Source organism: Hippopotamus amphibius, chromosome 14, assembly GCF_030028045.1.
Source record: "Hippopotamus amphibius kiboko isolate mHipAmp2 chromosome 14, mHipAmp2.hap2, whole genome shotgun sequence".
NCBI lineage: Eukaryota > Metazoa > Chordata > Mammalia > Artiodactyla > Hippopotamidae > Hippopotamus > Hippopotamus amphibius.
The window spans coordinates 66,018,848-66,046,674 of NC_080199.1; the positions used below are offsets into that span (position 1 = coordinate 66,018,848).

At 43.1% G+C, this 27,827-nt stretch overlaps 1 protein-coding gene across 1 annotated transcript in view; it reads left to right on the forward strand.

The window, feature by feature from the left end:
• Positions 1-18,219: 18,219 nt before the first annotated feature.
• Positions 18,220-27,827, forward strand: part of LHFPL6 (LHFPL tetraspan subfamily member 6) — a 231,302-nt gene continuing 221,694 nt past the window's right edge. Inside the window, exons 1-2 of the mRNA XM_057707780.1 lie at positions 18,220-18,552; positions 20,092-20,661. Coding sequence (XP_057563763.1) covers positions 20,277-20,661 — 385 coding nt within the window. The 5' untranslated portion in view covers positions 18,220-18,552; positions 20,092-20,276. The remainder of the gene's footprint in view (positions 18,553-20,091; positions 20,662-27,827) is intronic.

Here is a 27,827-nt window from a genome sequence, read left to right on the forward strand (position 1 = left end):
TATATCCACATATCCCCTCCCTCTTGAGAAGACATACGGATTGCCGACAAACACGAGAAAAGATGCTCAACATCACTAATCATTACAGAAATGCAAATCAAAACCGCAATGAGGTATCACCTCACACCAGTTAGAGTGGCCATCATCAAAAAATCTAGAAACAATAAATGCTGGAGAGGGTGTGGAGAAAAGGGAACCCTCCTGCACTGTTGGTGGGAATGTAAATTGATACAACCACTATGGAGAACAGTATGGAGTGTCCTTAAAAAACTAAAAATAGAACTATCATATGATCCAGCAATCCCACTCCTGGGCATACACTCACAGAAAACCATAATTCAAAAAGATACCTCCATATTCTTTTACGGAACCTAAGTTCATTCCTTTTCATTCAGTTATGAATACACTGTAATTTACTTATACACTATTGAAGGACACTTAAGTTGTTCACAATCTTGAGGTAGTAGGAATAATTTGCATGCTGCCACAAAAATTCCGGTCCATGTTTTCACTGGACACACACTATTCATCTGGATATATATCAAGGTTCTGTTTGCAGTGAGCAACCTCGAGGATGAGGCAATATTCTGGGCAAAGATTAGACTTACTGTTTGCTACAAAACAGCAGGTCCCCCAAGTTCAGTGTTTCCCCCTGTACTGCAACCCACTGTATGTGCAGGCACCATCGGGGCCTTCTGTGTCGCCCTGGTGGGACTTCGGCGGAAAGGGGACAGATACAAATGATGGTGTTCATACTGCTTCCCGTGCCATGAGTTTATTACTTTTATTAAAACTTTGTGTCTGACCCAGGCCTCTTAGGTCTTCTGCCAGCATTCTCGAAATGGTAACAGGCTAATTGATCAGCTTGTAATAACATAAAATCAAATCCCAACCTGACCCCCATCACATCAAATACTTGTGTGTCTCTTTCCCACAAACATAACCATAATAAAGACATCAAAATCAGGAAAGTAACTGTGAAAATGTACTGGCTGTGTAGATTTTACAGCTCTGTGTGTTCACCATTGGCACTGCCCAGTCCTTTAAGGACATCCATCAGTGCAAGGAGTAGAGGTGAGAATTCTCAGGCGAGTGAGAGTTTGGAAGACTTGCCCATGGTGCTGGTGGGAAACCTGTGCGACCTGGCTGGGCGTACCGTGGCTACAGCATGCCCTACATCCTATGTCCAGACCTTGCCCACCACGTGCCAGGGCAGCTGCTCTGGCTCCAGGTCCTCCACCCTCTGGGACCCCCGGGGACCCCTGTGACCCAGCGGCGGCATGGGAGGGTGCCCTCTATAGGCTGGTGAGCCAGCCAGGGCAGCACAGGTGCACGGGCTGCCTGGACAGCCAGTGCCTGCTGTCCAGGCCGCTGCATCCACTGTGAAGTCCCTGCTGGTCCCTGGGTCCACCCTGCCCCCCACCCCCACTTCCCCACCCTCCACTACTCCGGCACAGACCCAGATGCGGGGAGGAGTTGCAGACATAGGAGGAAGGAGGGAAGGAAGGAAGAGAGTCCCACAGGAGCCCCGCCAGCTCGGGGACAGTGGACCCAGGTGACCGCAGACCCTCCAACGGATGCTTTGGGCTGTCATGAACTGTCCCAGATGCCACTGGCATGCACTCCAGTTGGTTACTCTCCTCCCAACCCTCTCTTGGCCCTTCCAGCACAGGCTGAATAGCGATAAATTATTTGATGGTTTAAAAAAAAAATCCTCAGATCCCATTCAAATTTCACCAAAGACATAGTTCAGAATCACATGATGTCTTTATTTGTCATGTCTCTTTACTCTCCTTCCATCTGGGACAGTTTCTCAACGTTTCTTAACGTTTATGACTTTGACACTTTTGAAGATCATCGGCCAGTCATTTTATAGGATGCCCCTTAATTTCACTTTCTCTGATTTTCCTCATAATGAGATCCAGCACGCGTCATCTGTAGGAACACCACTGTAGTTTATGCTGTGCTGTAATTGCATCTTATCAAGCGGTACAGAATTTTAATTTGTCCAATTACAGGTGATATTCACGTTGATCGTTTAAGGTGGTGTCTGTAATATTATGCCTTTCCCCTTTCTATTTAATAAATGTTTCATGGGAAGTAATTTGCAACCATGTAAATATCCCATTTCTCATCAAACAAGTGTTAAAACTTGTTTGTTTGTTTAGGACTCATAGTTTCTTATCTTATTCAACGAGTCATAATGTATTGCTATTGTTTATTTATTTTTATGCTCAAATTGTCTCAGACTTGGCCAGAGGGAGGCTGTCCAAACTGGCTTCTGTGTCCTTCTGATACAATTCCATCATTATTTGCTTTCTTTCTTTCAGAATAATGTATTCCAGGCCTATCTCATACTTTTCCCTGCCTGCACAGGTATCTACGTATCCATCTAGGTGTATGGAAAACCATGACCTCACATCAATCCTTCTACCTCCAGTCACCAACACAGGATTCATTCTCATTTTCTTCCTTTCTGTGATTGCAACTCCATTCTCAAAGAGTAGGGAACTTGGTTTCCATTATCCATAGTATATTTACTTATTTGTTCAATCCCTTCTATGTAACCGAATAGAAATTAGGCAAAGGATTTGGACAGAAAATTCACAAAAGTGAATGTTTAATTGTCAAGAAGCATAGGAAAAGGCGCTCAACATCACAGACATAGAGTCCTACTTAAAATGCCTCCAATGAGGGAGATAATGTTAACCCACTAGAATTTCAGCAGAGAACTTGGAAGAATGGGAAATGGTCACAAAGAACGGGAGATGGAAGGGGCTAGACCTTCTTGAGAAGCCTTGAGCGTAGCAGGGGCAGCCTTCTTTCGGGGTATTGAACATTTTATGAAAAGAGAGAAGCCCCAAACTAGAAATGGAGAATTGGGAAGGTTAGAAAGTACAGTCTCTGTCGCTGTTTTGCCCATAGTTAGCTTTGTGAGTCGACAGGACAGTGTCATATCTTTCCCTGGAAATGTGCCCTCTGTTCTCTCCCCTCCTCTTACCTAGCTGCTTCTCTGCTGGACCTCTCAGTGCTTGACTGCATCTGTGATTGCTTCTACATGGTAGACTTAAGGAATAATCAAAGGCAACATTTAAGTCTTTCACAGGATCTTCCATAATTCTCAAAGCATCTCTAGTTATTCAAGCATTAATTTTCCTTTTTGCCACAATTCACATCACCCTCTTGTTGCCCTACAAATCCTGAGGTCAGATGTCAGTTACCACTGATCATCAAGTACCATTTTTCTTATAGTAGAAAAACATCCATTTTTGTTGGTTTTCTAAAAGTGGGAAAATCAGAGACAGAGAAGGTCAATTGACTTTTCTTATGCTTGGATCTATGTTACCCATTTATACTCCTTCGCTGGTCTCTGTAGACATTTGAGTTTGAGACTTTTAAGGAATTTAACATGCCCGTCCACAATGAGCCATTTGGCTAGAAAAAAAATATGTTTGAGGATTAAATTTGGATAGAAAAAGTGGCTTAAGAAAAGGAGAAATGGGAGAGCAAAAATATGCAGCAAAAATATGAATGTATACTTTACTATTTACCCCAGACAAACAAAAGCAAAAGAAGCAATGAAAGGTGCTACAGCAGTACCAAGTTGGGAAACCTGTGCTCCTTGTACGCAGTGGGGAGCCCGGAGGAAGGACTCGCAAAGTAGTTCTGGAGCCAAGCCTTAAAGGATGAGAGGGATTTTTCTTGGCAGAGAGAACTTTATTACTTCATGATGAAGTCTGGGAGTAAATATTGGAACTTTGACTTATTCTTTCCCACTTTAAGTTTTTTTTATTATAGCATTCATTGCTATTTTCCCCACTCAAATCCTCCCACAGAGGGGTCAGGATAACGTGGGTACATTAAACCTAACACCCGATGTGATCGTGTCAATCACTCCCACAGAATCACTACAATCAGAATTTAAAAGTGAGAAACTTGTAAGGTATAGAAAGAGACCTGGATGTAGAACCACCGGTCCTGGGTTGAGTCTCGGCTCTGCTGCTTACTCCTTGAGTGACGTTGACGAGGACAGAGCCTCTTAACTTCCGCTTCCTCATCTATACACTGTCGACGGAAATAATCCCACGTTGCCCACCTCGCAGACTGCCACGGAAGTTTAAACGAAAGTACTGTACGTGAAAACACGTGTTCACTGGTGACATGTTTTTCAAATACAAAGTGTTGTCCCCAAGGATGTCCAGCAGAGAAACGGACGTACAACAAACACTTAATACTTTTTAAAAAATAAATTTTGTTTATTTGGGACTACTTGGAAACGTACAAAATTTTGCAAAGAGAGAAGAGAGAATTCCCATATACTGTACCTCATCCAGTTTCAGTTTCCACTAAGATGTTTGCAGCTTACATACTGTGGTACGTTGGTCAAAACTAGGAAACCAACATTAGCATCTTGCTATGGACTAAACTCCAGATTTTATTTGGGTTTCACCAGTGTTTCTACTGATGTCCTTTTACTCTTCCAGGATCCCGGCCAGGAGACCACATTGCATTTAGTCGTCGTCGTTGTTGTGCCACCTCAGTCTCCTCTGATCTGTGACACTGTCTCAGCCTCCCCTAGTTTTTCATAACCTTAACAGCTGTGAGGAGTGCTGGTCAGGTATTTTGTAGAATGTCCTCCAATATGGTTTGGTCAGGTGTGATTAGACTGAGGTTATGGATTTTTAGAAAGAATACCGTGGAAGTGAAGTGTGTTTTGGTCACATCATGTCAGGAGAACCTGGAATCCACACATGGCTGGTAATGGTCATCTAGGTCACCTGGTTAAGGTGTCGTCTGTCCGGTTTCTCCACTGGAAAGTTAACTATTTTTTTTTCCTTTCCATACTTGACTCTTTGTGAGTCATGGAGTCCACCCACCCTCCAGGGAGTGGGGGAGGGGATAAGTTCCACCTCCTGGGTGGAGATGGGGGGTATCTACATATATCATTTAGAATCCTTCTTTCAGGAAACTCTGTATTTTTTAGACCATCAAATACAACACAAACAATACTGATTTATGCAAGCTCCCTTTTTTGTGCCTGGCTTACTTAACCTCTGGTAAGAATGCTAAGATTAGCCTTTCAGCCAACGGAAGAGAATGGGTTTGAGAATGAAGAGTCATAAAGACCTAGAAATCCACAAACCAGAAAATAGTTTCATGCTAAGAGTTAACTAAGTTTGATTTAAGGCGGGTCCGTGCTAGGGAGCAGTTTCTTACTGTGGCAAACCACACTCCTAGGTCACCACGAGATGGCACTAGCGAGCAACAGCCCTCGTCTCTAGCTCACGTGTCTTTACCTAAATAATAAAACTCGCTGCAGACTGAAGACATCCTGCTAAACCCAGTATCGCAATTCTCTCCTGGAAGGATATTTTTAATTTTTAACAATCAAAATAAACATATGTTTGGTTTCCGAAAACTAATCAAGATAAAATGGTGTCTGGAGGTTTCTGTACATCAATTCTAAAGTCTAAAGTCTATTTCAGTGGGAACAACTTTTTCTTGGGTTTGTACTCAGGTAGGTATCTTTATTTTCACAATGGTCAGTAAGGTGAAGAATTAGAAGATCATTGCTGTTATTGAAAACTAGTATGTTTTGTATTTTATCCACGAAGGCTATTAATTTTTATTAGCTAGAATTGGTACAAATCACTGAGGACTATACCATTTAGAAGCTGTTATTTAATAAGGACTTGGGATTGCATTACTATGTCTTCCCTATAGACCCAAACTTATATATATGTATGTCCCTGCTAAACTGGATTGTCGAGATAGATTCAGAGATAGGGAAAAAAGAAAGAAAGAGGGGAGGGTTAATGTGTAGATAGAGTCGGGTTTGATTAGAGAAAAAAAAAATAGACCCACAAAATTTAGCTTTTGGGGGCTTCACCCTTGGATTTCTTGAGCTCAGAATAAACACATAGTTCTATTCCTTCTTCAGAGTTCAACGTTCATTAATTTGATGTATTGAAGTGTCAAAGATTATTTCCATTGGAAAACTTTTATTGGCTACCATTTTGTATAATATAGCATACTGAACAATACATCAAAATCAGGGTCTATTTTGATACTTTTATTTGTATGAAAAATTTGGCCAAAATTTGTCTTCTGTCTTTAAAAGAATCGTGGGAAACACCAGATTGCATATTGAATACTTTAAAAAGAAAGCTCTCTTTAATGTTATCATCTTAAGAGAGTAGATCAGAACTTTTTGTAGGTTTGAATGTGTTGGATTATTTGCTGCTAAATGAATTCTAAGATAATAGAAGAGAGATCTTCCTAAAATAATAGCTACCATTTATTGAGCAGTTTACTGTGTGCCTGGCACTGTGGTAAGAATTACATATATTTTCTCATTTAGTCTGTAGAATAACACTGTGGGAAGATGTAAGCTCCATTTTACAGATGGGCAAATTGAGTTTTAGAGAGGCTAAATAACTGACTTACCCAAGATGAGAAAACCAGTAAGTGGCCAAGCCCAGAATCTGCCTGCTCTAAACCCTAACAGGCTTTCTTCCCGCAGGAGATATTTCTATGCCTAAATCAAATTCAGATCAATCCTGCCTTGGTGGCTGCAAGCCGTTATGCTATATCTTATACTTCTTTTTACCTTTATTATATATCAAAACGTAACCCAAGCAACTCTGGAAAATACCCAGACACTGCCCCCCCAGCCCCGCCCCAAAGATAACTTTTCAATATAAAACAAGAAAAGCAATTGAATTTAGGTCCATTAAACAGTTACGACCCCTAAAAAGGGTATTGACCTTTGTATGCTCTTGGCAAACTAATCACACCCTCAGATTCATCTTAGAAGGGTAGGTCAAACTTTTATTGTAGGTTTGAACACGTAGGATTTTCCTTGTTATTATTGTTACCGAATGAACTCTAAGATGGCAGAAAAAAAATTCTGCAGAATCTAGCTAGTGAAAAATAAACGATTCAAAATGCATGGTTTGGATTAATTTATTACATTGGGAAGCTTGAGGTCAAATTGTCCTATCATTCTCCAGCACTGATGAGTACAAGAGACTTGTTATTAAGGCTTTGGGGTGTTCCTTTTGTCTAAAAAGTATAGGAACAAAAAATTGGGGGGATTCCCCTGGTGGTGCAGTGGTTAAGAATCCGCCTCCCAATGCAAGGGACAAGGGTTCTATCCCTGGTCCGGGAAGATCCCACATGCCGCGGAGCAACTAAGCCCATGCGCCACAACCACTGAGCCTGTGAGCACAACTACTGAAGCCCACGAGCCTAGAGCCCATGCTCCACAGCAAGAGAAGCCACCGCAGTGAGAAGCCCACGCACCAAAACGAAGAGTAGCCCCTGCTTGTTGCAACTAGAGAAAGCCTGTGTGCAGCAATGAAGATGCAACGCAGCCAAAAAAAAAAAAAAAAAAAAAAAAATTGGGAAAATGTTAATCCACGGTAAAACAGTACATCTGTTCATCCATGTTCCTGCTGGGGTTTGTGGAACCCTCCAGAAGTTGATCTCATGTAGTTTTAGCAAACATACTACAGCAGGGAATTGCCTGATCCTAGCCTGACTGGCTATTGGTAATTATATTATCCATCTCATTAAGTAACTATTCTGCTGGTTTTGGAGGAGAGAACAATCAGATCAGATTTCTCACTTCTGTTACTTATCCAAGGCCAAACGACATTTTAGCAGCTAAACCTAGTCCAGAATTGGGTGTTTCTGACTCCTACCCTGTATTTAGATCTCCTTTTTGTGCCTCTCCCTTTTCTTCCTCTTAAAAGAGGTTAGGAATGAAGGTTAGGAAGTGTCCATCAAAAACCGGATATTTATTCTCTGTTCTGTTTAACAGACTCAGAGGCTCTTTTGAATCAAGGAAACCAGATCTTTCCTCTCTTCACTACACCATAATTATTTGTTTTCTTAAGGAATATCGAAGTTCAAATAAGACGCAATACTTTTGGATCAAAAGCAAGTCATAAGTGAAGGCTTAAAATTTTGCAGTAAACACATTAAACATAATTTCTGAATGAGTATCATGACCATGGAAGAAACAATAGCCATATATGTAAAAACAAAAACAAAAGAAGAAAGAATGGAATGTAATTGACAGGGAGTTTATAGCAAGGATAGAACCTGGGTTTCTCCTAGCTAATGACATTTTTAGTATGATTATACTAACCAAGTCTGCTCCCATGTTAATATGTTAGGAATAGAGATATTGGATGCTAATCAATTATTAATAGAAAAGTCAGACGGGGTTAGGCTGAAATCTTACATTCACCCTTATACCTAGAAGAAAAATCACTGAAGAAAAAAAAATCACTGAAAGTCCTTTTTGCTGCATTTCTGCCACTAGGAGGCTTCTGGTATAAAGAAATAGGTACTTAACATTCAAGAAAATCACATCTTAATCCAAGCACTACCATTAATTCAAGCTCTACCACTAACTGATATGAATAAATTGATTCATTTCATCTCAGGCAAGTGGTCCAATGTGATGGTGACCAGCCTTATTAGGTAAAGCCACTGCCTTGTGTAAATGGGTTATAACAGAACTGATACCTGAGTCGCAGTTAGTATGGTCAAGTCCAGACTCTGAATTTAAACTCAGGTCTTTGACTCTCCATATAGTATTCTCTCTACCACTGAACCCTGTAGGTTTTGATTATGATGGTCAGAAGCTGGCTCTTTAACTCCTCTTGGAAAACATACATTTTTTTGGAAGGCAGTATATTGGTGTGTTTTATGTATTCTTTCTCAAGCCAGTAATAATGTGGACTTTTTACTTTAATGTGTTGGCTCAAAGGGTCTCTAAGAAGCCATGGAACTTATTGGTTTTAAAGAACTGCCTTTTGAAACATAGTCTAATAATATATCTTAAATAAGTTTATTTTATATTTTTAAAAAGCAGGCTGATGTTCGAGCCAGTTAACATCTGAGGAAGGCGCAGATTCAAATTCCCTTAGCAGGTGAACATTTTTAAAAATTGTATCCGGGTGGCGGAAGGATTATTTTAGTGCTTACAGCTGTGATCAGCCCCAGAGGATGAACATCAGTGAGACAAAGGGGCAGAGTGAGCTGCTCAAACCATACAGAGAGCAGAGACTTAAGTTCCCAAGGCAGCCTGCAGGGCAGGTGCTAAGCGGTTCAGAAAATTCAGAGGTGCAGGAAGGAGTAATTGAAGGACCGTCCACAAAGAGGGAGCCACCTGGCTGAGAAGATGGCTCTGGGCAGAGCTCTCTAAGGAGAAAAGAGCCCCTGTGAGACTCCCCATGGCAGGGGGCTCTAGCATTGCCTTTTAGGTAGATTGTTATGCAGGGCTAAAATGCACACCCCTCCCTGGTCTTCCTCTAAGCCTTGGAGAAACCTGCCACCTGGTGTGGTCTTACTTGGGAGACAAAGAAGAGGTCTTTTACCATTTGGGGTTTGATAAGACAGATGTGAGACCCACAGCTTAGTGAGAAGAGACTAAAGTTTCTTGTATCTTTCAGATACAAGAAATACACATCCAGCCGATTTGCAAAAATGTAGGAGCCTCACTGGGAATGAATTTGAGCTATTACAGAAGTGTTAAAGAATGTTGACCCCAGAAGAATCGAAGTGAACAGAAAGGACTCTAGAACTTCAGACCAAACTTGGATTGTTTTCTACAATTCCTGATAAAGAGCTGCAGTTTGAGTGGACACTGATTGTGTTGGAGTTCACAAGGTTTTGAAGTCAATGTCCCATTGGGGGCGACTCCTACCCTTCTTTACTCTGACCTGAAATTCGCTTCTTCATAAGTAGTCCTATCCAGTGGGTTAGGTTTAGTTATTCTGTGTTTCCAAAAGCTCGTTCGATTGATAATTGGCTTCTACTTCTAATTAGACATTTTTATTATGTGAGTAATCCAGGTTATTTGAGGAAAGGTTAGGAAATACAGATAAGCCAAAAAGGAAAAAAAAAATCCCTCAATCTTACCATATTTTAATTTTAATAGTTAGTAAGTGATTGCTTATTTCAATTACAGAGTAAAATTTTTACCTGCACCAATTAAGGAGTGGCTGATTTGGTTAAGATAGTTCTAGATAGCTAAGGATTTCACATCCTAAACTTAAAATTTTTGCTATATGGAAATATTTCCAAAGCAGGTTGTATCATTTAATGAGCCTTTAAGAAAAACATAGAAATGTGTAATGCACTTTTTTGATGATATGATGATTTGGGTTCAGACATTAAATGTTTAGTCAAGTATTTATTCAACAGTGTTCCAATCATCTTCTCGTCACCTCATTGATGAGAGAGGGGTCCCCAACCTCAAATAATATGAGCTAGCTGAAACACAAGACACCTGACACAGGACAGATGGATGACAGTCATTTATTAGTCACATATATTCACAGCCCAGGGAAGGAGGACCCTGCACATCACGTAGAGCCACACTTGGGTTGCACTTAAGAGCAGAGGAAACCAGCAGGAGCTGTGGGAGACGGGTAACAAGAGGTGCAATATCCCCTTGTTCCTGCAGGAGGATGTGATTGATTTGAGTGAATCCTTTTGTGAGCTGATAGGGAGATGGAACCCATTAGGTAGAGGGCCGAGGGGCTGCAGTGGATCCAGCTAATAGGGGAGCCAGTCAGGTGAGCGGCATATCTGGCAAGAGCAGGGTAACTCATGGCTAGGCCTTTGGGGCTGTGCGAGGCTCAAAGATGTCAAGGCAGCCCATGAAATGTTAGGTCTTACGATGTAAGCACCTGCTGTGTGCCTAGTAGGATGAGTAACGTAGCTCTTGAAAAACTAAAACTCAAGTTTGGGATATACGCCCACAACCAAGTAATTACAAGGCATCATCATAAGGTCTATAGCAGAAGTAGGTATAAACTGACGGGAAGCACAGCGAGGCTGGGTTAATTGCCCGGGCCAATTGGAAAAGGCATCATATCAAACCTCAGTTATGACACTGGATTGTTACTATAGAAACTGACAAAGAGTTGGGAAACATAGCTCGTCATCTCCCTGCATGTAGTTGACAACTAAAATATGTCATTTGCCACCTGCTTCTACAAGAATGAAGGCACTAGCCGCTGCACTCACTGACCTTCAGCACACCCTGAAAGGCGTTCAGGGAAGAGATCAGGAATGAGGCTCTCTGTGCTCTGGGAAAACTGGTAGAACAGGCCTTCAGGTCGTTAGATACTTTCAGGAGAAATTTTTTATGAACCTGGATTCTTGCATCTTCCCATACTCAAAAAAGCACTAAAACCATTAACTAAATATCTGTTCCTCGTAACTAGTAGCAACCTTCTACAGAGACGTGTTTGGTGGCATGTAACCCCTTTGCCCAAATCACGTATACACTGACCTCCCCCCTTTCCTCTTCGGAGCCGTTCCTCACAGCTCTCTGAGAGGCTGTCTCCTGGGCTATAGTCTTCAGATAATCCTCAGATAAACCTGAAACTCACAGCTCTCCTGTCATGTGTTTTTATTGCAGTTGACAGATTGACTGTCCCTTTGACATTGCAAGTGGACATGTCCTCCTCATGACACATTAATGCCCTCATGCTAGCAACTGAGTCATGGAATCCATGCTTTCCCGACCCTCGCCAGGCAGGCAAGTATCTTATGTCTGTGCCTTCAAGGTAGAACATACAGCGTTGCTCTTTACCCCTCCCTCCCTGGCAACGAAGTGAAAGAGAACCAAAACCCAGACACAGAACACCTGTCATCTCCCTCTTTGTCGGTCCCCCTGTCTGTGTGGCTCGGTTTCTGCCCCTCTCCTCCCCTTCCATCTCCCTCCCTCTGTCTCAGTCACTCTCTCCCTCTGTCTCCTTCCCAACCTCTTTTCCTCCTCCCTCTCTCCTCTCCCCAACGCTGCTGTTTGCTGTTTGTCTCACCACTTCTAATGTCTACCTGTTGACACACTGATGTACGTGGCTCTTAATTCTATTCCTATTCTTATATCTTCTGCTTCTCGTCACCCCGCCCATGCTCTTTTGCTTTTAAGAGAGACGCCGATCTTCTAGAGATATAACTAGCAGAAAAGCATTTTCTCTTCATCCACTCCTTCACTCTAGTCGGTGACTCCACCAAGCACAGCATTTAAGACAATCTTTGGCCTTTCAGCTCAATGCTAACTGCTGAAAATTAGTTCCCTTCTTTTCTCCTTGACCCCCATTAGTAAAGACCTGGTGTTGCTGGTATATTGGTCACAAAATAGTAATTTTTAAGATTCAGGCATGTGCACGTTCAATTTGTGATAGTTCTTAATGAGGTCTTTCACGGGGGCCAAGAGATAGCACTTTTCTTCCTCAGCTGCAATCTGAACAAACTGGGGCGGGGGGGGGGGAGAAAGAGAGGTAGATGGAGACCAAAACATCACAATTATTACTGATAAAGGCTAAAGTGGAGAATGTGACTTAGCGAAGGGCAAAGGGTCTGCTGACTGAGCCCAGAGCTCAGCAGATTCGCCCACTCTCTCATCTCAGCAGTGTGGACGAGGGCAGATCTCCTGTGTGGGAGATTCACCCACAAGAGAGGAGCAGCCCTGACTACACACGCTGGCAGGTGGGCTCCCCCCCCCCCACCCCCCTCAGGACACCAGTTGCCGCAAGAGCTCCAATGAGTGGAAAGAGGTCGGGTGCATTTCAGCTCAATTTCTCCGGAGGAAAACCAGGGACCTGGGGAAGACACGTCTCCCCGCTACTATTTCACACCAGCTGTAATATGAAGTTATTTACTTTAGAAAAATCAGTGTTTGCTAACTCCCTGCTGGCATTATAACACCAAATTCAGCATTTAAATTTGGCTTTTTTCTGCTGGACTATTGTATTAGGATATTCAATCCTGGCAATGCATCTTATTTTGGTGAGGGAGGGTGGGATTTACGATTTTAAAGTACTGTAGAACAAATCTTCATGAATTCTTTCAGAAGTTATAACTGATTGCTGGCAAATATTATCTACACATGCACAACATTTTTATATCTTTCATGGACTCATTATATTCATCTTTCTACATATCCTGGGAAAATTTTTAAAAATCAGAAAACATAGTTGTAACACTGAAAAAGCCTGAGATGATTTTTGATACTGGAAGAAAAAAGAAGCATAATTTGAAAGTAGCAAAAGCATAACACTGATTCAATTTTAAACATAATTATACACTGTTTTAAAATGCATACTGGGTCATGTAGCAAAAATACCTATAATACATTATGGACATTTCCCATTTTGATGGCTTAATGTGAAGTGTTTGCTGTGTTAAATGTGATTTAACACTTCACATTTGTTTCTTCTTATGAATAAGTTATTGATTTAAAATTTGTATGCTACTTTAATTCATAAAAGAATAATATAGAGAAACTATATGGCACTTTATATTTCCAAAGTAATCCACAAACTTTAAATGAGTAATGCAGACAGCACCCCTGGGAGCAGGCCACAGACTGTATGTATCTTATTTCCATGAGAACTCCTGGGGAATATAGTCATACAAATCACTATGTTTAGAAATTGTACATAAAGAGACATGCCATTTCTACAAGGAAGAGGGGCCTTGAATCTATCAAACACATGAAAGAAAGTTCCTAGAAAATGAAATAGGCAACCTTACTTTAACAGGATGTTGGGCTAGGTGTGGTAAATGTATGTATATAAACGGAAGAATAAGTGTCCTAAAACCAATCCATGATCTCGTGGATGAGATGGAAACCAGGAAACCTGGAGGGTCACTTGTCCCGTGTGATTTTTTTCCCCCCATCGATAAGATGGACACCATAGCAACACCTATTTAAATCTATTTTAAGAAGGGATTCATTAAGGAAATGTACAAAGGAGGAACTTACCATGGTCTCTACTTATTTTAACCCTGTTTGATGATTCTGTGCTGAAAAATGTGATGATAGCTTTTAAGCTAATGGAACATTTCTTGGGGTATCTCCCAGCATCTATTGAGGAACAAATGACCCATCTGACAATACACTGATGAACTCCACAGCCAGGAGCAGTTAAGGAAAATCTCCCTTCCCTGGCTCTATGTGGAGCCTCTCCTTCCGTTATCCACTAGTTGTCTTTTGCATCTTACACCTTCCTGCATCTTTCTCTTGCTGGTCTGTCTTCCAGGGGTACCTCCTTGTCTCAGGCCATTTATAATACTTAGAATTTCAGTCTCTTTGAATTTCTCAAAGTTGAGACTTTAAGGGGAGACATTCTGTCAGCTATCTTCATAGCTGTTCCTGTTTCTATTGCCAAGTTTTAAGGCAGGTCCATCCTCGCTAATACACACTGTAAAGGATGAATGGCCACTGCAGCCACCAATTGCTGGAGAATGAATTCTCCCTTGACACCATTCTGCCCTGTCTCTGCTCTGCTTAGTGTCGTGCTCTAATCCACTTAACTGTGGTGCTGGCTCCTGGACTGCAAGAGAACAGTTAGTTTGAATAGTGTAGCAGGTATTTATTTATTGCTAATCACAGATTTAAACAGCTAAGGGTTATTGGTCTCACCCAAGAGAAGTCTGAGGATGATGTAGCAGCCTAACAAAGATATCATGGATCCAGACTCATCTTTTTACGCCATCGTTCTTAGTGTGTGGGCTTTGTCCTCATGCTTGTCACCGCATGGTTGAAAGATGCCTCCTGTGCTACAAAGTGTACCACATCCATTTTCTAAGGTTGAAGAAAGAGGATGTGGATGGGATGGGACCAGCATCCCTCCACTTTGCCCTCGTTGACTAGCACTGTCACGTGACCCTCAAACGTCAAGAGATGCTGGGAAATGGAGATTTTAGCTTATGCTGCTTCGATTGGAGAGAAAGATATGGAAGAAGAGGGTTGGGAATGGACACTGTATCGGCCAAACTATAGTGATTGCCCCATATGTGAACTCAAGAAGTCCCTTCCCAACCAGTCCCCGATGGTCAGAAGTGACTGATTCATGGTGTTTTCTATATTACACTATCATACTCCTTCCCTAATTTCACATAGCACACTTTCTCTGTTTAAAAGTTAAATGCCCACCCTGTAGGCTGCACTAGAACAGGAAAACAATCACAGTAATATTGATTTGTTTATGAACTCCCTCAGTTACTGTTCAGATTATTGAGTATCTATCTTTATTGCCAAGCACTGGGATACAGTGTTGACTAATGTGTTGTTTTTCTTTTAACCATTGAGCTTATGGCTTATCTGTACAGTGCTTTATCAATTAGAAATGATTTCAGATACGAAAAAGCAGAAAATTTAAATAACGATGACTTAAGCCTACTTACAATCTACAATTTACTTGTAAAAAATTCAAAAGGAGGTGAGTAGCTCCACAATGTTAGAGTACTGGGATTATATTTCTGTGACTTTCCTCATGGTTACAAGAAGGCTGCCACAACTCTAAGCATTTCATCCTTCAATAATGTGTCCAAAGGAAGCCAAGGTGGTGAGAGAACTGTTTTCTCATGTCTCCTTCTTGTAGTAGAGAATACAATCTTCCCTAGAGGATTCCTCAGCTGATTCATTGTCTAGAACAGGGACATGTGGCCACCAAAAGTATCTAGTGAATATGTGAGAGGACTGAGAATTAATATTGGGTAGCCAACCAAGAGTGTTGTCATAGATACTTTATAGACTTCCACATAATTTTACATTCATGATCTCATCTTATGACTCACTGGGACTACCATCCAAACATACTAGAAACTCAAACCTGGAATAAGAGGTATAAGCAGCATCTGCTGTGTGAGAACTTCTAGCTGGGAAGTAATTTAAAGATCCCCTGAAGGTGCAAACTTAATGCAAGGGTTTTAAACATATTATAATGCATTTTGCCTATAAAGTATGCATACAAGAACTCAAGGAGTAACTCGGATGATTTTGTAGTTTGGGAAGATAATTACATGGTGGAATGAAATGAGAAATCAAGATAATAGGAGTCAAGGCTCAGCTTTGGTTGAGACACTGGAAGGATTTTGAGCCTCTGCTTCCTCATCTCTAAAATTGTATACTTGAACAAAGTTCAATGACCCTAAACTTTTCCTCAAATATAACAGTATCTGTATAATCATGATGCTAGAAGTCATGAGGTAGAATCATCTATTGCCAACCTCTTTTTACAAATGAGAAAATAGGCTCAGAAAGGTCACCATTTGTCCAAATTCACTCATTTAAGTTAGAAATTTGAGTCCTAGTATATAATACACTGTCCTTTCATGAGCAATTGATACTGCATCCTGATAGACTAAAAAAGAAAGAACCCCAGCCTCCTCTTCTATCTTCATTTTCATCTTAGGTAGAAACTCTTCAATAGCATTTACTCTGTTTAATAGAATGCAGATAATGGGACTTCTTTTTTTTTTTGAAGTCTACCTTTTAGCTGTAAGGTCTCAGGCAAATTACTTAACCTCTGTGTAAAATAATAATTATACCTCCTTCATAGTTTTTGCCTTGTATTTTGAGGACTAGATAAAATAATCTATTAAGAAGACGTAGTGTAGGGACTGAGACACAGCAAGGACTTAATCTCAGTCAGCCATCTGAATGCTTCAAACTCCAAACTGAGAAAGTGTCCTAGACCAATATCCACGGAGGGTTGTGTGGAGGGGGAGTTTGAATCTCACTCCCATTATTTTGTCTTTATGGAGTCCTACCTTCTACCTGCACATTATACAGATCTGAAGGCGCTGTGTAATAACTAGGCTGTGATACATAACTGAAAATCAGACCAATCATTACATAGTCACTGCCCTCGTTAACCAGTGACTTGTAGAAGACAAAAATAACTAGAGTCAGGGCATTTGATCAGGGATACTGATCATGGATGGGCTGCAAGGGAATAGGGAACCATCTGACATTTTATTGAAACAGGTTTTCTCCACCTCAGAACTATTGATATTTTGGGCTGGCTGTTTCTTGGGGGCTGTCCTGTACATCACAGGGTGTTCAGCAGCATCCCTGGCTTCTGTCCACCAGACGCTAGTTGCTGATAATCAAAAATATCTCCAGACTTTACCTAATGTCCCCGGGAGGGGTCATAACCTCCCTTCTTCTCTCCCTTGAGAACCACTGTGATAAAGCTTGATATGTATTGTGCATTTTTTTCTTTTTCTGGAGGCTTATCAGTTTCATCATACTCTTAAAAAGGTCTATGACTTCATAAAGGGTTGGGACTAATTACACAAAGCCTTTCAAGATAATAACAAAAGAATGCACATCTCCAGATGTAGTTAAAAAAAAAAAAGTACACCACCATGGCTAATTAAAAGGGTGCAATTTGAAAATTTACTGTGAAATATATACCGTCTCAGTTGTTACTTTCGACAACTTTGAAAAAGCACAAACTGTATCTTGGGAAGCAGCTTCTTCACAAACTGCTCTTCCCAGATGGCACGATTCTTAAAATACTGTCTTCAGCAGAGACTCCCACAGTCTACTGAATGTAGCTCTAAACTTCCAGAGGGGTTAGAGCTAATGACAAGCAAAAAAAAAAAAAAGACCCGAAGTCCTGAGGGGAAATCAAAATCAGTGTTTCTCAGTAAAGAAATTCAATGGTGGTATTGATTGCAAGATTGATTGGACACAGGGATGGGGAGGCGGGGAGGGGAAGAAGGGGGGATGGAGAGAGAGAGACACACAGACAGAGACATAAAGAGGAGAGAGGGTGACAGACAGGGAGAAATGCTTTGAAAGAGGTTCCCAAAGAGGACTTCCCTTGGGAGAGGCTCGCTGGCATCTCCCCTTGCTTACTCCCTGGCTTGGCTGGGAAGACGGCTGCCTGACGGGATCCCTGAACCCCGGGCTCTCGGCTCTCTCCTCTCATTCCCACGCCCACACTGGCCTTGTTCACCCCCTTCCAAAGTGACCACATCCCAAGAGCCTCCTGAAAGCTCAAAGGGGTCACGGCACCCAGTCTCTAAGGCCCTCCCCTCCATCTCCATCTCCTAAAGGCGGTCGGAAACCGGAGCTTACACTCCAAATACGGGACCCAGAAAAGCGAACAGGGAGCGTGTCTCCTCTTCCAGGCCCCTGGGGAGCACCCGCGAGGACAAGCAACTTTCTCCCCTACTTCTCGGTCTGTGTGCCTCCCCCACGCTCGCGCTGGCAGGAGTCGCGCGGTGCGAGGAGGGCGGGAGGGGGCTGGGGGCTGGAGGAGCCGCGAAGGCCGCCCGGGGGTGGGGGGTGGGGGTGGGAGGAGACCCCGGCGCGCGGCGGCCGCGCCCCCTCCCCGCCCCGCGCGCCGGGAGAGTCCCCGCCGGCTGGCCGCGTCCGCTCCGGGTCCCGGCGGGCGCGAGGGGAGGGGACAGCAGGGAGAGGAGGGCCGGGCGGCGGAGGGGAGGAGGCGCTGCGTGCCTCGCCTGCCAAAGGCAGATCCGCTCCTCCGCCCGCGAGCCACAGCGCTCCGCCCGAGCCGCCGCCGGAGAGCCGCGGGGAGCGGGGGCTGCACGGGCGGCGCCGCCGCGCGTCCCCCCGGAGACCTCCGCCTCCCGCCGGCCCCTGCTCGCCCTCCCGGGGCTCGTCGGGCCCGGGGGCCCCGCGGCTGTGGGGGGACCGCGGCGAAGAAGGAAGCCGGTCTCGCGTGCCGCGGATGCTCCGCCCGGGAGAGACAGCAAGTTGTGAGTGCGCCCCGGCCCCCGGGGGTGGGGGGGGGGGGAGGCGGCCGCTGCCCGCCCTCTGGGGCGCCGGCTCCGCTCCTTTCTCTCCGCGCCCCTCGTCCCCGGACGCCGGAGTTGGGCTGCGCCCGGGCTCCGGACTTCCCGAGCGGGGCTGCCGGCCGGCTCTCCCTGCCCGCCGCGTCCGCTGCTGGCGCCTGCCTCCGGGGGGTGCTGCCCGCCCATCCTCAGCCCGTCCCTCCGCGCGGGGCCGCCTGGAAAATGCCCCGCTCCCGCTTGGGGAGCTGGGGGGAGCATTGGGTGTCTTCGGAGGGGGGGAGCAGTGGGTGGGTGAGGCCGTTGCCCAGGGCTGGCTGCGGGCTGCTCTGGTCTTACCCCGGGGCGCCTTGCCCCAGCGCGAGGTGAGGGCCTGCCTGCCCCCGTGCTACCCCCCATTCCCGCATCTTCCCCAGCCTCAGGGCCCAGACAGACCAACTTCAGCCGCTAATGCTGATGCTGACCGCGGCTGACAAGACTGGAAAAAAAAAAAAAAAAAAAAGCCGGAACTCCCCCGGAGTGACACACTGGAGTGGAAATGGGGCGGTGGGTGGAAAGGAGGGGGCAGGGGCGAGGTTTGGGAAAGGAGAGAGGTGGGGGGGGGCGCAGGGGTTCAGCTGGAGGTAAGAGTTCTGGGAATGGAGCTGTGGGGTGCATGGGCTCGGGGCTTCTGCATTCTTTATGAGAAGTGTGGGGAGCGGTTCTGGAACTCTTTTTGAGAGGGAGGGAGGGTGGAAGGGAATGCACGTGGAACCACTGGAATGACAGGGGTTCGAAGCAGAGTCCTGGAAAGCATGGATTCTTTTTCCGATTAGACCCTGACAGTCATTCAGCAGGAGAGATGGTTCCAGTAATTTAATTGGAGGCAATGATTCAAAATTGCAGATAGGAAAATAAGTGGTACACAGGCTTTCTTTCGTGGACACCAGGAGAAGATAGGTTAAGACTGAAGGCATTCATAAACGCTCCCGACTGAGCACCTGAGATGCCTAATAGTCCCATCCACTCTGTGTTCCTAGACAGTCTATAATTGTGAAAACGACGCTAATTATTTTGTTGGGGCTCATGCTGAGGGTTAATGCACCTAAAGAGACACAGAAAAGTTGCGACAAATTATGAGCATGAACTTGCAAGCCAACTGAGCAAACCACGGTGTGGTTCATTTTAGTATAATATTCGGAATTATGTTTACTGCCAGTAAAAATGCTACATTACTTTTAATGTGAGTATAGGAAATGAATTCACTGGCTTGGCAAGTAGAAGCCATGCATTTCTTTAAGTAAGTAGCTGTCCGAGTTAATTTGGGGACATTTACAGGAGATAAAAACATGAAAAAGCTTTGAGCCAGTCTGACAAAATTTGAATTACGGAGAAGTATATAGAGAGAATGAAGTCTTCTCACTTTTGAAGCACATCTTTGACTGTTTCTTAGTTGAGAGTTGTAGAATCGGTGTTATCGCTTCTCTAAAAACATTTAACTTTTAATGTTTCTTACGGTTTTGCCAGGGACCGTCATCCTTACTGCAGAGGATGGGAAGTTGATGCCCAGTAAGACTGAAGATCCGTTCTGTTAATAGACACTCCCCCACCACAGAACTGTGGATTACCTGCTGGTCGCTGGTCGTTTCCCACCTCCACTCCCTCCTGCAGAAGAACATCACTTTGGGTCCTCTTGTCCTGTCTGATGAAAGATGGCATCCAGTCTGACTTGCACCGGGGTCATCTGGGCTTTGCTCTCCTTTCTTTGTGCTGCCACCTCCTGCGTGGGGTTTTTCATGCCTTACTGGCTCTGGGGATCACAGCTGGGCAAGCCTGTGTCCTTCGGTACTTTCCGGAGGTGCTCGTATCCCGTGCACGATGAGAGTCGGCAGATGATGGTGATGGTGGAGGAATGTGGGCGCTACGCCTCCTTCCAGGGCATCCCCAGCGCAGAATGGAGGATCTGTACCATCGTGACAGGCCTGGGCTGTGGCCTCCTCCTCTTGGTGGCGCTCACGGCCCTCATGGGCTGCTGCGTGTCGGAGCTCATCTCCCGGACAGTGGGAAGAGTGGCTGGAGGAATTCAGTTTCTGGGGGGTAAGTGGCTTTGCTACGCTTCAGTTGTTTACCCGAACCCCAAAGCAATATTGAAAATTGTGTTCCAGTTGTCTACTGAGATTATGGTAATTGACACTTGGAAGACTGGGGAGACATAGACAGGGAATGGCTTTGGGGACAGATTGCCAAAGTCAAAGATTTTTACTGGAATTGCTTTACAACAAGAGCTCCTTAACGTGTACATCACTGGCCTGCCACGTACCACCTCTGTGAGGCAGCAACGTCTAGGTTGTTTATAATGTAGTCGAGGAGTCAGTTTGGATTTTATAGCTTCTGGCTCTTTATGTTCAACAACAAGCAATTACAGTATCTGTGTCTTTCTGGAATCCTCAGGTCTTAAGAGATGAAAACCTTATAGAAAAGTAGAAAAGGGTTTTGATCAACATCGTCACCATAAGCCTTTAATACTCTTTGGTGGATGTAATACTGAGCCTTGCCCCGTCTTAAACTATATTTCTAAATAAGTGATTACTGTTTTAAATGAGAGATTAGTTTTACATTAACAACTATCAATTTCACTATGCCACAAAGATAGGCTTAATTACCTTGTTAGGACTGAACTTCTCCGGGTGCTTTTGCTGTGAAGGAAAAAAAAAAAAGAACATTTAGCAAGTGATGTGTGCTTGTTTCAAATGGACTGGCTAGTCTCACTAACACCAGAGAAGGTTTGATTTTTTCACTTGGGTTTCCTCCAACAAGTATTGCTTCAATATCTCTGGTCATATGGTTTTAATTATACTTTATATATTTTCCGCTGTGCCTTTCACCTCCATTTTTCAACCTGACGGGCTGAACTTGTCTGATTTATAACCGGCCTTGGTGAAATATGACAACCTCTGTAGATAGTACAGAGTTCAGGGAAACAGGAAGCCAGGAAAACGTATAAAATGTATTTGTAACTTCATTACAAAGTAAAAGTCTGTGCTCTTTTATTGGGTGTTTTCTTACCGTCTTTGGTGAAAAATCCAGAAAAAGAAGAAACATGAAAAATGGAGAGTTCTGAGACAGAGTCTACATATTGGAGAAACCCCAACAGAAAATTTCAGATTATTTAGTATGAAACTTTAAAGTAATGTTTGGAGTAAGAAAAGTCTTGCCCTAAAAATGCAAGTGGCCAAAAGTAAGAGATACGGTTGTTTGCAGTTCTTGATTTCCTTACCAGATGTAACTTTGTTCTCATCTGCTTTTGCCCTGTGATTTTGCATCCCACTCTACCCTAGGAGGCAATTTGGGGGACTTAACTGTCCTTTCTCTACTGCTTCACTGTTCAGCGTTGAGCATAAGTCTTGCATGTGACGTGGATTCGTACAGAAAGACAGTACAGCAAAGCTATTAGGAAGCAGGATGAGGTTTTTGTAGAGTGAAAACACAAATCCAGAGTTAAAAACTTGTTGATGCCACAGACTTGAAGAACAGGACTATTGCCAGGAATATTTAAAAGGTTTTTTTTTTCTTTAGGAATAAACTTGATTTGCTGTTTGTGTTTCAGTTGGCTCAGGAAAAATGCTTGGGCAGTTTCTATTTCTCCTCTCCTGGTAAATATTCCTTTTCCTTTTTTCCTTCATTTTAGGGCAGGGACTACTATTATTTCTGGCAGAACAGGAAAGTGCTTACACAGAGAAAATCAGTTTTTATCGATTACCTTTAAACGTATATGAAGGAAAGCAACAGGAAGTGCATCTGGGACTTGTGAGATTTATGCTTCCCTAAGCAATGTATAGGTTGTGGGGAATTCTAAAGAGCTAAACGTTCTACTTTACAGAAAACTGGGGGGAAAGGCCATTGGGGAAGTTATGTGCACTTTTAAAAGGACTGGTTTTTCCTTCGTACATGCTTTTAATGAACTCTGGCTTGGTAAGAGTTACTGACACTTGAGCTGACGATATAGGTTGTTCCTAGCATATCTCAAATATATTTCTCATATCCTGCAGAAAAATAATTCCCAAGGTAAAACCTAAGAGGGCTCTTCTGATTCCAACCTTTTGAGGGCCCAAGTAAGTAGATACCTCCCATTACCCAAGATAGTAGTCATTTTAGAATTAAAAAATAACTTGAATTATGGAAAAGGTTTTGAAAAATCTGCTGTTAGTCACTACCATTTAGTGATATACCAGTTGACCAAAACAGTGCTTCAGAAAGAATTCCTCCTGTTGTTCATTTCATAATTGTTTGAGTTTTTATTTATAAAAACTTAAGTGGTGTTTAGTTTTATTTTATGAAAGTTTTCATAAAATGGGTGGGTTTTGTAAATACTGCAAAATACCAAACCACTGAGTTCCGTGGATTCCATAGAAGGCGATGCTTCCGAAACATAGTCAAGGTATAGGGCACTCTGCTATCAGGCGGATTCTCCTGCTAAAAATGACTCACCCAGAAAGGTTATGTTTAGCTAAAGTTAGGATTGCTCCAAAAACAACAGGAAGCAGGAGAATGGCAAAGTACAGAGGCATCCTGCTTAACCCTGCCCGCTGTGTCTGGAGTTTGCACATATGGTGTAACATCAGGCAGTAAAACCCCTGCAGTACTTTGAAACTAGTTGAAGGACAAAGGGTCAGCCTTCATTTCGAATCGTCTTGCTCTGGGTGGTTAGAGGTTAAAATGTCACCTGTAAACGGATGGAACAATACAAAATGGGACTGTTGTCCCTGGACATTTACTCCCTATAAAAGAACTACTTCAGGGAATCAAGGACTTCTGCCTTTCTTGGGGTAACTTGCACATACACTTTAATTGCCACCATCTCCATCTTATATTTGAAGTCATGTCTTGGTCATAATTTTTAAAAACCAGCCTGGGTTGAGTTTTACTCTCAACTGAATTTTTGTAAGGCATGTAGAAAGCCTTTGAGAAATATCACATGTAATAAAAATGTTAACACACAGAGAGTATGGTAATGGTGTTATGAGAAAATAGAGGTTGTAATGTTGTTTTTGTTTGTGGAACATAAAATCATGTGCTTTCAAATACTGTTGTAGCCATCAGGTACTTTAACAGAGTTTTTAAAACTTCATACCAGGCTTTTGACCTATGTGTTAGTAAAATATTTACGTGCTCTGTAAATGAAGCACGTAAGAACATGGTAAAGACATATTAAGGCTATCTTCCGTTCTGCCCACTGGTGCTTGCAGTTGTTAGGGTCTGATTTTGTAGATTTCATCTCTGGAAACTGCTGGTGCTATAAAGAGGCGGCATAGAAAAGAGTCCCAAATTGGTGTTATTCCACGTTTAGTTTGGATGTGAGTCACGTGCATGTATAAAATGAGTGTAGACTGCTAATCAACAGCAGACAGCTACCTTTCCAGGGTAGACACTGCTCTGTTCTGAGAAGCCGGGGAGACCATCTCCTCAACTAATTGATGGTTAAGTGCTGCTCAAGACAGTAATGATGACAGAGTGTTTCTTGGAGCATCCCTTCTCTGTGCTGAAAGCATCATTGCCTGTCCAGAGGCTCCTCACTGTAGGGCTCCACCCGGGCCTGTCTTTCATCCCTTTGGGATGAGGGCTTGGGACTTCTCCTCCCCTTGCTCCACTTTAAACCTGACCTGACATATGACATGTCCCGTTATGCTTTCCTTCATATCCAGGCTCTCTGTCAGGTGACAGCTGAGGACTAAGATAAATGCTAAGTGTTGGTGTATTAAATGGGCACAGTGGCTTTTTAGTGACAGGGTCTAAACTGAAAGAAGTTGCTCTAATTTTAAGAAATTGAGGCATTTCTTGGGCCAGTTGGGGGAGCAGGCAGAGTTCTTTTTGCTTCTTGTAAAATTACACTTTATAGATCACAAACTACTCCTGTTTCCTTCAGCTCCCTCTAACCTGCGATATAAGGTCTAGGAGAGTTGCCTTGCATTCTAAGCCAGTGGTTCTCAAACTTTAACATGCATTGGAGTCACCCATAGGACTTTTTAAAACAGATTTTTGGAGCCCACCCAGGGCTAATGTCTGATTGGTAGCTTTGGGGCGGAGCGCTGATAGTGTGCATTTCTAACAAGTTCCCAGATGACGCTGGTTCTGGGACCACCACCTTGAGAACCCTGTTCTGAGTTAATTATTTTGTATTTTTTAAGTGTGATTTCTAGTAAATGGCTTACGTTCAGAATTTAGTTAACATTTAGTTTTATCATGATCTGATATACACTTCTCTAATTGGAGTGTACAAAGACCCCACGTCTGTGGTTTGGTATTGACCAACCACATCCAGCTGTCCTGGATTTTGTCACAGAAAATTGTTTTCCTGGAATTCTCTCTCTTAATACATATTATAGACACATCATAATAATCATCTATACATTTTATATATATATGATATATATTATATAGTATATATTATTATATAGTATATAATATTATGATTATGTCCTATATACTCTTTTATTTATCATTTCTCTGTACCAGAAACAAGATCTGACAGGTGGAGAACTCAAAATAAGACCTTAATACATCCTCTGTAGTTTTCATGCAGTGGATTTTTGGAAAGGAAATGGCTAATCGAAAGCCTTGAGGATCATACTGTAGATCACAGAGATGGGCCAAGACAGCCCTTGATTTCAACTCCATGAAGCCTCGAGTATCTTGGAAAAGCAGAATGATTAGGTCAGAAGGGCACTCAGGAACCAGCCAGTCTGAGCTTCTGCTGCTAGGCAGGATGGTACTTAAATCAGCTTTACTAAGGAGAAGGTCACCTGGTCTTAAGCATCTCTAGGGAAGAAGATGATGCTGACTAACAGTACTTTCTAAGACCACAGTCCACATCTTCCATAACACTCAGACGTCCCAGGCACATTGATACTACAGGGCAGCAAGCTTGAGATGGAAACCTAAAGGGTGCAAGGGTGTGAGTGGGGCTTGGCAGCCCGGAAGAAGGGAGAGCGAGCTGCAGTGTAGACAGCTCAGACGAACACCACAGATAGCATCCAGTCTGCGCTCGGGATTTGTTAAAGCCGGGGTCCCCACCCCCCGGGCCGCAGACCAGTCCCGGTCTCCAGCCTGTTAGGACCCGCACAGCAGGAGGTGAGCGGCGGGAGAGGCAAGGAAGCTTCATCTGCGGCTCCCATCACTCGCGTAACCATGTGAGACATCCCTCCCACCCGCAACGTCCTTGGAAAAATTGTCTTCCATGAAAGCGGTCCCTCGTGCCAGAAAGGTTGGGGACCACTGTGTTAAAGGCAAGGATGTTGATGAATTAACTGATCTTCTGTAAGATCTAAAACACCAAGTTTTATATGTTTGTATCTAATCATGTTTTAAAATGACATTTTCAAATAGCTACTGTCACTGGTTTTAGTATTGTTTTTAACACACTTCCCTCCCCCCCCCCCCGCAAAGGAACTTGTTTTTTAAGTCTTAATTTGGAAAGTGTTTCATTGTTGTCAGACTTCTCTGTGAGCTTCCAAGTTCTCCACATCACTAATTGACATCGGAATTCAGTGCAATATTCTTTCAGTTCTCTAGTGGTCCTGAAAGTTACCTGAAAGTTTATTCCACTGGAGAATCCGAAGTCCTGCCGCAGAGTATGTGATTCCGTAGGTCTGGGTGGAGCCCAGGGGAAGCACTTTTAACAAATCCCCCAGAGGTTCCAGACACAGATGGTCCATGGACCACATTTTGAGAAACGTGAACCAATGTTATTCACTTAAAACCTTCTATGTTACTGGTGTAGGAGCACAGACTTATATCAAGTGTAAAGCTACATCTGAATTATCAATCTCGTCATCCTTGGTTGTTACTTGGGAGTTGATGTGATATAAGTAGCAAATATCAGAATTAGTGTAGGGGGACTTCCCTGGTGGTGCAGTGATTAAGAATCCACCTGCCAATTCAGGGGACGTGAGTTCAATTCCTGGTCTGGGAAGAATCCCACATGCTGCGGAGCAACGAAGCCCATGCGCCACAACTACTGAGCCCACGTGCCACAGCTACTGAAGCCTGCATGCCTAGAGCCCGTGCTTCGCAACAAGAGAAGCCAACGCGATGAGAAGCCCATGCACGGCAACGAGGAGTAGCCCTTGCTCGCCTGCAACTAGAGAAAGTCCGAGTGCAGCAACCAAGACCCAACGCAGCCAAAAAATAAATTAAAAACAAACAAAAAAAGAATTAGTGTAGGAACAGAGCAGTTTATAACTATTTTCCTTTATATTATATTACTGACCTTAGGTGTTACTGGGGATGGTCAGGCCTGTGTACACACTCAGAAAGGGGAAGAACCAAATCTTTTCCATGCTTTGCTTAGATGAAGACTCTATTATTATCTGTAACTCCAGTTGCAAATTACAGACCTGCTCTTGTTGCCAGTGCTGTGTTTTGTGTCTTTCACCCAGTGAGCTGTGACTCCTTCCTGTTCATGTAGGGTGTGCTCAAATCCCTGGCTTCTTTTTTGCCAAGTATACTCAGTTTTTTTCTTATTTTGAGTTATTAGTTTTGACTTCCTAAGATAGTATCTCTGAAGTAAGATGTAATAATGATACCAATTCTTAAAAATGGCGGAGTAAGGAGTTATGCATTGAACTTGGACATATCATATTAGCAGCTCCGAAAGACTTTTTCCCTAGAATTATTTAGATTTATTTATTTATTTAGTTTTTTTTTGGACAGGGTGCAAATCTTCATTTACTTTATGTGGAGCAGCGTCTTTCTAAGAGAATCATTTGATTTTTTTTCCCCTTTTTAAAAAAATTTGTGTTTAATCGAAGTATAGTTGATTTACAATGTTATGTTAGTTTCTGGTATATAGCAAAGTGACAGTTGTGTATATATATATATATATATATATATATATATACACAACTGTATGTGTATCCTTTTTCATCTTCTTTTCCATTATGGTTTATTACAGGATATGGAATATAGTTCCCTGTGCTATGTGGTAGGACCTTGTTGTCCATGCATTTTGTACATATTAGTTTGCATCTGCTAATCCCAAACTCGCAATCCTTCCTTCCCCACCCCCTTCCCCATTGGCAACCACAAGTCTGTTCTCATGTCTTTGAATCTGTTTCTATTTCGTAGATAGTTTCATTTGCACCTTATTTCAGCAGAATCGTTTGATTTTTAGCTTACTTCCTTTTGTTGCCACTGGCTAACACAGCTATAGCCTGATACTTCTGCAGCTACGGTCGGTCTGGACGGGTTAATTTCACTAACACACA